This window comes from Sander vitreus, unplaced genomic scaffold (assembly GCF_031162955.1).
Source record: "Sander vitreus isolate 19-12246 unplaced genomic scaffold, sanVit1 ctg457_0, whole genome shotgun sequence".
Classification (NCBI taxonomy): Eukaryota; Metazoa; Chordata; class Actinopteri; order Perciformes; family Percidae; genus Sander; species Sander vitreus.
Window position 1 is genome coordinate 27501 of NW_027595567.1, and position 10000 is coordinate 37500.

Genomic DNA, 10000 nt, shown 5'->3' on the forward strand with positions numbered 1-10000 from the left:
GTGTGTGTGTGTGTGTGTGTGTGTGTGTGTGTGTGTGTGTGTATATCTGGTGACTTATATTGTGAGCCTTCCCCCCCCCCCCCGGAGGTCCCACATCACGCTGTTCCACGTGGGCGAGAAGCCGTTCAGCTGTGGCGACTGCGGGAAGAGTTTCACCATCGCTCACTACCTGAAGATGCACCGGCTGAGCCACACCAAGGAGAAGCTGTACCAGTGCTCGTACTGCGACAAGTCCTTCTCCTACCACAACTCCTGGAGGGCCCACGAGAGGATCCACACAGGGGAGCGCCCCTTCACCTGCCAGGTGGGAACAAATACACACTGGGTCCTATCCTGCACCCAGCACAGCACAGCTTAACGCCCAACACCAGAGTCTGCTAGTTTAAGACCATCCAGCACCCATCTGTGGCCCATGCTGGTCTTACAGGGAGGTGTGTTCAGGTACATTCTGGGCGTGCTGGTCTTACAGGGAGGTGTGTTCAGGTGCATTCTGGGCGTGCTGGTCTTACGGGGAGGTGTGTTCAGGTGCATTCTGGGCGTGCTGGTCTTACAGGGAGGTGTGTTCAGGTGCATTCTGGGCGTGCTGGTCTTACAGGGAGGTGTGTTCAGGTGCATTCTGGGCGTGCTGGTCTTACAGGGAGGTGTGTTCAGGTACATTCTGGGCGTGCTGGTCTTACAGGGAGGTGTGTTCAGGTGCATTCTGGGCGTGCTGGTCTTACGGGGAGGTGTGTTCAGGTGCATTCTGGGCGTGCTGGTTTTACAGGGAGGTGTGTTCAGGTGCATTCTGGGCGTGCTGGTCTTACGGGGAGGTGTTTTCAGGTGCATTCTGGGCGTGCTGGTCTTACAGGGAGGTGTGTTCAGGTGCATCCTGGGCGTGCTGGTCTTACAGGGAGGTGTGTTCAGGTGCATTCTGGGCGTGCTGGTCTTACAGGGAGGTGTGTTCAGGTGCATTCTGGGCGTGCTGGTCTTACGGGAGGTGTGTTCAGGTGCATTCTGGGCGTGCTGGTCTTACAGGGAGGTGTGTTCAGGTGCATTCTGGGCGTGCTGGTCTTACAGGGGAGGTGTGTTCAGGTGCATTCTGGGCGTGCTGGTCTTACAGGGAGGTGTGTTCAGGTGCATTCTGGGCGTGCTGGTCTTACGAGGGAGGTGTGTTCAGGTGCATTCTGGGCGTGCTGGTCTTACGGGAGGTGTGTTCAGGTGCATTCTGGGCGTGCTGGTCTTACGGGAGGTGTGTTCAGGTTCATTCTGGGCGTGCTGGTCTTACGAGGGAGGTGTGTTCAGGTTCATTCTGGGCGTGCTGGTCTTACGGGGAGGTGTGTTCAGGTACATTCTGGGCGTGCTGGTCTTACGGGAGGTGTGTTCAGGTGCATTTCTGGGCGTGCTGGTCTTACGGGGAGGTGTGTTCAGGTGCATTCTGGGCGTGCTGGTTTTACGGGAGGTGTGTTCAGGTGCATTCTGGGCGTGCTGGTTTTACGGGGAGGTGTGTTCAGGTGCATTCTGGGCGTGCTGGTCTTACGAGGAGGTGTGTTCAGGTGCATTCTGGGCGTGCTGGTCTTACGGGAGGTGTGTTCAGGTGCATTCTGGGCGTGCTGGTCTTACGGGGAGGTGTGTTCAGGTGCATTCTGGGCGTGCTGGTCTTACAGGGAGGTGTGTTCAGGTGCATTCTGGGCGTGCTGGTCTTACAGGGAGGTGTGTTCAGGTGCATTCTGGGCGTGCTGGTCTTACAGGGAGGTGTGTTCAGGTGCATTCTGGGCGTGCTGGTCTTACAGGGAGGTGTGTTCAGGTGCATTCTGGGCGTGCTGGTCTTACAGGGAGGTGTGTTCAGGTGCATTCTGGGCGTGCTGGTCTTACAGGGAGGTGTGTTCAGGTACATTCTGGTCTTACAGGGAGGTGTGTTCAGGTGCATTCAGCTGCATCCTTTTTTCCGCCGTCAAACTAGCAAAAGTGGATTAGGACACGCCCTGAACACACCTGCACCAGGCGCCTCACGCCGGGGCCTCAGACCGTTAATAGGGCCCTTCCACTCTGACACCTCTTCACACCATCTGTCAGGGTTCAACCCTCCTTTTGGGGATTCAAACCAAGCCAGACTACTTGGGTATATAGAGACAGAGGGCATTGAAGACCTCTCCCCGTTGACTTGTACTGTGTGAAGGTTTCCTCCAACAACAAACATGTCTAAGAGCTGCTGAGTGCTGATATTTACGACCAACAGGGTCAAGAACCAGAACTTGAGTTTTTAGAAGCTGCCGACCCCAAAAACAGAGTTTTAATGAAGACAGAAGTGGAAACAGACGTGAGGACTCAGCAGAGAGACACTGAGTCTTGTCACCAATGACATCAGACGCAGCACGCTGCTGACCTAAAGTTAGGGAGGTCATGGAGGAAGTCAGCATTTTGGCTTTTATTTGTAAATGTTTGAGTAATGGCAGCTGTAACACTAATGAGGTGTAACGGCTCCCTCTCCCTCCACTGACCTGCTCCATCACTGGTCTTTTTAATGTTACTGTCTGTGTCTCGGGCTGACGCCCACTGGAGCATAACTGTGACATATGTCCATGTAGACTCCTTCGTTGTTCACACTGTGGCCGCATTGAAAAACATCAGACCTGGGTCTGATTCAGGACCACATATGGAAGTGGTCTACATCTGATTGGAGTGTGTGAGCTGGTCACTTGACCCCCAAAAAAATCAGATTTGGGTCACTTTAGCCTGCAGTCTGAACGTAGCCTAAGCTAACGTTATGTCTGTCCAAAAGTTGTGCAGCAGATCTGGAAACCCGTTTATTTATTATTAAGTGATATCGTTTTTCGCCATAGCTGACGTGGTGCAGCCCTAGCTTAACCATTCCTAAGATATTGATGTGTCTGTCCCCAGGAGTCTCTGTATCAACAGCTGTGTGTGTGTGTGTGTGTGTATATAGTCTGTATCAACAGCTGTGTGTGTGTATATAGTCTGTATCAACAGCTGTGTGTGTGTATATAGTCTGTATCAACAGCTGTGTGTGTATATAGTCTGTATCAACAGCTGTGTGTGTATATAGTCTGTATCAACAGCTGTGTGTGTGTATATAGTCTGTATCAACAGCTGTGTGTGTATATAGTCTGTATCAACAGCTGTGTGTGTGTATATAGTCTGTATCAACAGCTGTGTGTGTGTATATAGTCTGTATCAACAGCCGTGTGTGTGTGTATAGTCTGTATCAACAGCTGTGTGTGTGTATATAGTCTGTATCAACAGCTGTGTGTGTGTATATAGTCTGTATCAACAGCTGTGTGTGTGTATATAGTCTGTATCAACAGCTGTGTGTGTGTATATAGTCTGTATCAACAGCTGTGTGTGTGTATATAGTCTGTATCAACAGCTGTGTGTGTGTATATAGTCTGTATCAACAGCTGTGTGTGTATATAGTCTGTATCAACAGCTGTGTGTGTGTATATAGTCTGTATCAACAGCTGTGTGTGTGTATAGTCTGTATCAACAGCTGTGTGTGTGTGTATAGTCTGTATCAACAGCTGTGTGTGTGTGTATAGTCTGTATCAACAGCTGTGTGTGTATATAGTCTGTATCAACAGCTGTGTGTGTATATAGTCTGTATCAACAGCTGTGTGTGTATATAGTCTGTATCAACAGCTGTGTGTGTATATAGTCTGTATCAACAGCTGTGTGTGTATATAGTCTGTATCAACAGCTGTGTGTGTGTATATAGTCTGTATCAACAGCTGTGTGTGTATATAGTCTGTATCAACAGCTGTGTGTGTATATAGTCTGTATCAACAGCTGTGTGTGTATATAGTCTGTATCAACAGCTGTGTGTGTATATAGTCTGTATCAACAGCTGTGTGTGTATATAGTCTGTATCAACAGCTGTGTGTGTGTATATAGTCTGTATCAACAGCTGTGTGTGTGTATATAGTCTGTATTAACACTTGTGTGTGTGTGTGTGTGTGTGTGTGTGTGTGTGTGTATATAGTCTGTATCAACAGCTGTGTGTGTGTATATAGTCTGTATTAACACTTGTGTGTGTGTGTGTGTGTGTGTGTGTGTGTGTGTGTGTGTGTGTATATTGTCTGTATTAACATGTGTGTGTGTGTGTGTGTGTGTATATATATTGTCTGTATTAACAGCTGTGTGTGTGTGTGTGTGTGTGTGTGTGTGTATATATATTGTCTGTATTAACAGGTGTGTGTGTGTGTGTGTGTGTGTGTGTGTGTATTGTCTGTATTAACAGCTGTGTGTGTGTGTGTGTGTGTGTGTGTGTGTGTGTGTGTGTATTGTCTGTATTAACAGCTGTGTGTGTGTGTATATATGTTCCCCAGGAATGTGGGCGGAGCTTCACCACGTCCGGCTCTCTGCTGAGTCACCAGCGGTCCAAACACACGGGAGAGAAACCTCACTACTGCTTCACCTGCGGCCAGTTCTTCTTCACCAGCTCGCTGCTGCGCGTGCACCAGCTGGACCACAGCGGCGAGCGCCCGCACGCCTGTGGCTGTGGAAAGACGTTCAAAACCCGGGGAGTGCTGCGGCTGCACCTCAAGAGGTTCCTGACCCACCGGCCCGCACAGTGAACACACCACTGGCCCGGCACAGTGAACACACCACTGGCCCGGCACAGTGAACACACCACTGGCCCGGCGCAGTGAACACACCACTGGTCCCACTGGCCCCACGCAGTGAACACACCACTGGCCCCATGCAGTGAACGCACCACTGGCCCCACGCAGTGAACGCATCACTGGCCCCACTGGTCCCCACGCAGTGAACACACCACTGGTCCCCACGCAGTGAACACACCACTGGCCCCCGCAGTGAACGCACCACTGGCCCCACGCAGTGAACGCACCACTGGCCCAGCACAGTGAACGCACCACTGGCCCCAACACACCACTGGCCCGGCACAGTGAACACACCACTGGCCCGGCACAGTGAACACACCACTGGCCCGGCACAGTGAACACACCACCGGCCCGCACAGTGAACACACCACCGGCCCACGCAGTGAACACACCACTGGCCCCACGCAGTGAACGCACCACTGGTCCCCACGCAGTGAACGCACCACTGGCCCCACGCAGTGAACGCACCACTGGCCCAGCACAGTGAACACACCACTGGCCCCACGCAGTGAACGCACCAGTGGCCCCACGCAGTGAACGCACCACTGGCCCCACGCAGTGAACGCACCACTGGTCCCACTGGTCCCCACGCAGTGAACACACCACTGGTCTCCACGCAGTGAACACACCACTGGTCCCCACGCAGTGAACACACCAGTGGCCCCATGCAGTGAACGCACCAGTGGCCCCACGCAGTGAACGCACCACTGGCCCCACGCAGTGAACGCATCACTGGCCTACACAGTGAACACACCACTGGCCTACACAGTGAACACACCACTGGCCCCATGCAGTGAACACACCAGTGGCCCTTACACAGTGAACACACCACTGGCCCCACGCAGTGAACGCACCACTGGCCCCACGCAGTGAACACACCAGTGGCCCCACGCAGTGAACGCACCACTGGCCCCATGCAGTGAACGCACCACTGGCCCCATGCAGTGAACACACCAGTGGCCCGCACAGTGAACACACCACTGGCCCCACGCAGTGAACACACCACTGGCCCCACACAGTGAACACACCACTGGCCCCATGCAGTGAACACACCAGTGGCTTACACAGTGAACACACCACTGGCCCCACGCAGTGAACGCACCACTGGCCCCACGCAGTGAACGCATCACTGGCCCCACGCAGTGAACGCACCACTGGCCCCACGCAGTGAACACACCAGTGGCCCCACGCAGTGAACGCACCACTGGCCCCACGCAGTGAACACACCACTGGCCCCACGCAGTGAACACACCACTGGCCCCACGCAGTGAACGCACCACTGGCCCCACGCAGTGAACACACCACTGGCCCCACGCAGTGAACACACCACTGGCCCCACGCAGTGAACACACCACTGGCCCCGCAGAGTGAAAACTGTTGATTGATTATTTTGAGAAAAGAGGGGAATGTTTTTCCCATATTCCCACTTTTTCACAGAGAAAAAAGAAACAGCAGAACTTGTTTTGAACTTTTCTTCAGAATCACAGTAATCCAGTCACCTGGACATTCATTCAGGGAGATGAGAGATGATAGAGGAGAAGATGAGAGGAGGAGATGAGAGGAGATGAGGAGAGGAGAGATGATAGAGGAGAAGATGAGAGGAGGAGATGAGAGGAGAAGATGAGAGGAGATGATGAGAGGAGATGATGAGAGGAGAGGAGAGATGATAGAGGAGAAGATGAGAGGAGGAGATGATGAGAGGAGAGGAGAGATGATAGAGGAGAAGATGAGAGGAGAGGAGATGATGAGAGGAGGAGATGAGAGGAGATGATAGAGGAGAGGAGAGATGATAGAGGAGAAGATGATGAGAGGAGGAGATGAGAGGAGATGAGAGGAGAGAGAGATGAGAAGATGAGAGATCATGAGAGGAGAGGAGATGATAGAGGAGAGGAGAGATGATAGAGGAGAAGATGATGAGAGGAGGAGATGAGAGGAGAAGAGGAGAGAGAGATGAGATGAGAGGAGAGATCATGAGAGGAGAGAGAGAGAGATGAGATGAGTCTGTGTGTTTTTGGTTTTTTAACCAGCTTTTTCTCTTTCTTACCCCTGGAGAAACCACCTTTTCCCTGAAGAGATTCAGACTCTGTGGGCTGGAGATACAAGCTGTCTGTGTTTTAAGCTGCTTCTAACTAACTTGGAGTTTTTCCTGAGGAGAAGAAAGCTGCTACAGATACTACAGATACTACAGATACTACAGATACTACAGATACTCATGTTTTACTCACGTTCATTTTTTCAGTCAACCAACCTTTGTTTGTCCATATAGAAAATAAAATGATGTATTTTATATCAAAGAGAAAGATGTGACATTAAGAGTGTGTGTGTGTGTGTGTGTGTGTGTGTGTGTTTATTTCTATCTGTGAGGACCAATTTCAGTTTGTAACCATGGTAGTGAGGACATTTCTACATTCACTCCTTCACATCTGGTTTTAAGATTCATGCTGAGCTCTCTTTCCATTAAAGCTGAAACTACCGACTACTGTCGTGGTGGATTATTGTCTGGATGAATGGAGTACTTGGAGTACTTTGGTCTCTGAAATGTGGATCACTGTTTGTACTTTTACTGCATGAAGCTGAGAATACTGCTGGCCTTTTACTATATGAAGCTGTGAATACTGCTGGCCTTTTACTACATAAAGCTGAGAATACTGCTGGCCTTTTACTACATAAAGCTGTGAATACTGCTGGCCTTTTACTACATAAAGCTGAGAATACTGCTGGCCTTTTACTACATAAAGCTGTGAATACTGCTGGCCTTTTACTACATGAAGCTGAGAATACTGCTGGCCTTTTACTACATAAAGCTGAGAATACTGCTGGCCTTTTACTACATGAAGCTGAGAATACTGCTGGCCTTTTACTACATGAAGCTGAGAATACTGCTGGCCTTTTACTGCATGAAGCTGAGAATACTGCTGGCCTTTTACTACATGAAGCTGAGAATACTGCTGGCCTTTTACTACATGAAGCTGAGAATACTGCTGGCCTTTTACTGCATGAAGCTGAGAATACTGCTGGCCTTTTACTACATGAAGCTGAGAATACTGCTGGCCTTTTACTGCATGAAGCTGAGAATACTGCTGGCCTTTTACTGCATGAAGCTGAGAATACTGCTGGCCTTTTACTGCATGAAGCTGAGAATACTGCTGTACTTTTACTGCATGAAGCTGAGAATACTGCTGGCCTTTTACTACATAAAGCTGAGAATACTGCTGGCCTTTTACTACATGAAGCTGAGAATACTGCTGTACTTTTACTGCATGAAGCTGAGAATACTGCTGGCCTTTTACTACATGAAGCTGAGAATACTGCTGTACTTTTACTGCATGAAGCTGAGAATACTGCTGGCCTTTTACTACATGAAGCTGAGAATACTGCTGTACTTTTACTGCATGAAGCTGAGAATACTGCTGGCCTTTTACTACATAAAGCTGAGAATACTGCTGTACTTTTACTACATGAAGCTGAGAATACTGCTGTACTTTTACTGCATGAAGCTGAGAATACTGCTGTACTTTTACTGCATGAAGCTGAGAATACTGCTGTACTTTTACTACATAAAGCTGAGAATACTGCTGTACTTTTACTGCATGAAGCTGAGAATACTGCTGTACTTTTACTACATGAAGCTGAGAATACTGCTGGCCTTTTACTACATGAAGCTGAGAATACTGCTGTACTTTTACTGCATGAAGCTGAGAATACTGCTGGCCTTTTACTACATAAAGCTGAGAATACTGCTGGCCTTTTACTACATGAAGCTGAGAATACTGCTGTACTTTTACTACATTGTTTCAGTGAATCCTGTAGTGAGAAAATATATTCAAAGATTCAAAGACATTTTATTATATATAATATATGTATTTACTTAACCGCGTGCTGGGACTTCAATCCCTAAATGTTGCTCTAAATTCTTCCAAACGTTAACTGAGCATTAAATATGTTCTTTGCCTCCGGTGCTTTTATTGTGAAGGCGCGGAGTCACCGCTCGGGACTTCCGGTCTCCGTGTAAACAGTTAAGATGGCGGCCTGCTGCGTTCGCAGCGCTGTCACTCAGACTCTGAGAGGATTCAGAGGGACACAAGGACACCTGAGACACATACCTGCTGCTGCTGCTGCTGCTGCAAGGTTGGTGTGGTTCACAGAGACAGACAGGTAGAGAGAGAGAGACAGACAGACAGACAGGTAGAGACATACAGACAGGTAGAGAGAAAGAGCGAGAAACGGATCTTAGTTGGAAGGTCAGTTTATTTCAGACACAGGTAAACAGAGACAGACAGGTAGAGAGAGTGAGACAGACAGGTAGAGACATACAGACAGACAGGTACAGACAGACGGACGGACAGGTAGAGACAGACCGACAGAGAGACGTACAGAGAGAGAGAGAGAGAGACAGACAAACAGACAGGTAGAGAGAGACAGACGAGAGAGAGAGAGAGACAGACAGACAGACGTACTGACAGACAGACAGACGTACTGACAGACAGACAGACGTACAGACAGACAGACAGATGTACAGACAGACAGAGAGAGAGCCTCTGTCCTAAATCATCCCCTGTTTTATCCTCTATTTTAAATAGTCTCTTGTAGTCAGACCCTCCTCCACAGCTCTGTGGAGGAGGGTCTGACTAGTCCACACAGCCTCCTGGATGGGAGGACAGCCTGCTCTGGTTGATTGGCATCTCTTTAAACCAATCACAATCATGGTGGGCGGGGCTAAGCTCCAGACGGAGCCACGGTGCCTCTGCTACATAGTCTCAGGAAGGAACTGGTTTTGGTGGAACATGTGGACGTTCAACAGTAGTTTTAGTCAGAGGGACAGACAGACAGTCAGAGGGACAGACAGACAGTCAGAGGGACAGACAGTCAGTCAGAGGGACAGACAGTCAGACAGACAGATAGTCTAGCTAGCTGTCTGGATTTACCCTGCAGAGATCTGAGGAGCAGGTAACCATAGTCCTCACAAATCCACCACAACTCACAGTACGTTTGATGATTGGGAATACCATGACCTGAGGGAGTCCCGAAAAATGATCACTACCTAACCCCCCCAGCAGTGAACACACACACACACACACACACACACACACACACACACACACACACACACACACACACACACACACACACACACACACACACACACACACACACACACACACACAGAGACACACACACACACACACACACACACACAGAGACACACACACACACACACACACACACACAGAGACACACACAGAGACACACACACACAGAGACACACAGAGAGACACACACACACACACACACAGAGACCCACACACACAGACACACACGAGACACACACACACAGAGACACACACAGAGACACACACACACACACACACACAGAGACACACACA

The 10000-nt window shown here is 49.5% G+C and overlaps 2 protein-coding genes across 3 annotated transcripts in view; both read left to right on the plus strand.

Annotated features, from left to right (window-relative positions):
* LOC144514122 (uncharacterized) overlaps window positions 1-6143 on the plus strand; it is a 16032-nt gene extending 9889 nt beyond the window's left edge. Inside the window, exons 7-9 of one of the 2 annotated variants that reach the window (XM_078245320.1) lie at window positions 88-304; window positions 4320-4549; window positions 4960-6143. In XM_078245320.1, coding sequence (XP_078101446.1) covers window positions 88-304; window positions 4320-4549; window positions 4960-4978 — 466 coding nt within the window. In that variant the 3' untranslated portion in view covers window positions 4979-6143. Of the gene's footprint in view, window positions 1-87; window positions 305-4319; window positions 4603-4959 lie in introns of those variants that run through there. The other variant, XM_078245319.1, reaches the window with a different exon arrangement.
* A 2259-nt stretch (window positions 6144-8402) lies between these two features.
* The window catches only part of ttc19 (tetratricopeptide repeat domain 19), a gene marked incomplete at its 3' end in the record, with an annotated part of 11827 nt that continues 10229 nt past the window's right edge, over window positions 8403-10000 (plus strand). Inside the window, exon 1 of the mRNA XM_078245321.1 lies at window positions 8403-8744. Coding sequence (XP_078101447.1) covers window positions 8638-8744 — 107 coding nt within the window. The remainder of the gene's footprint in view (window positions 8745-10000) is intronic.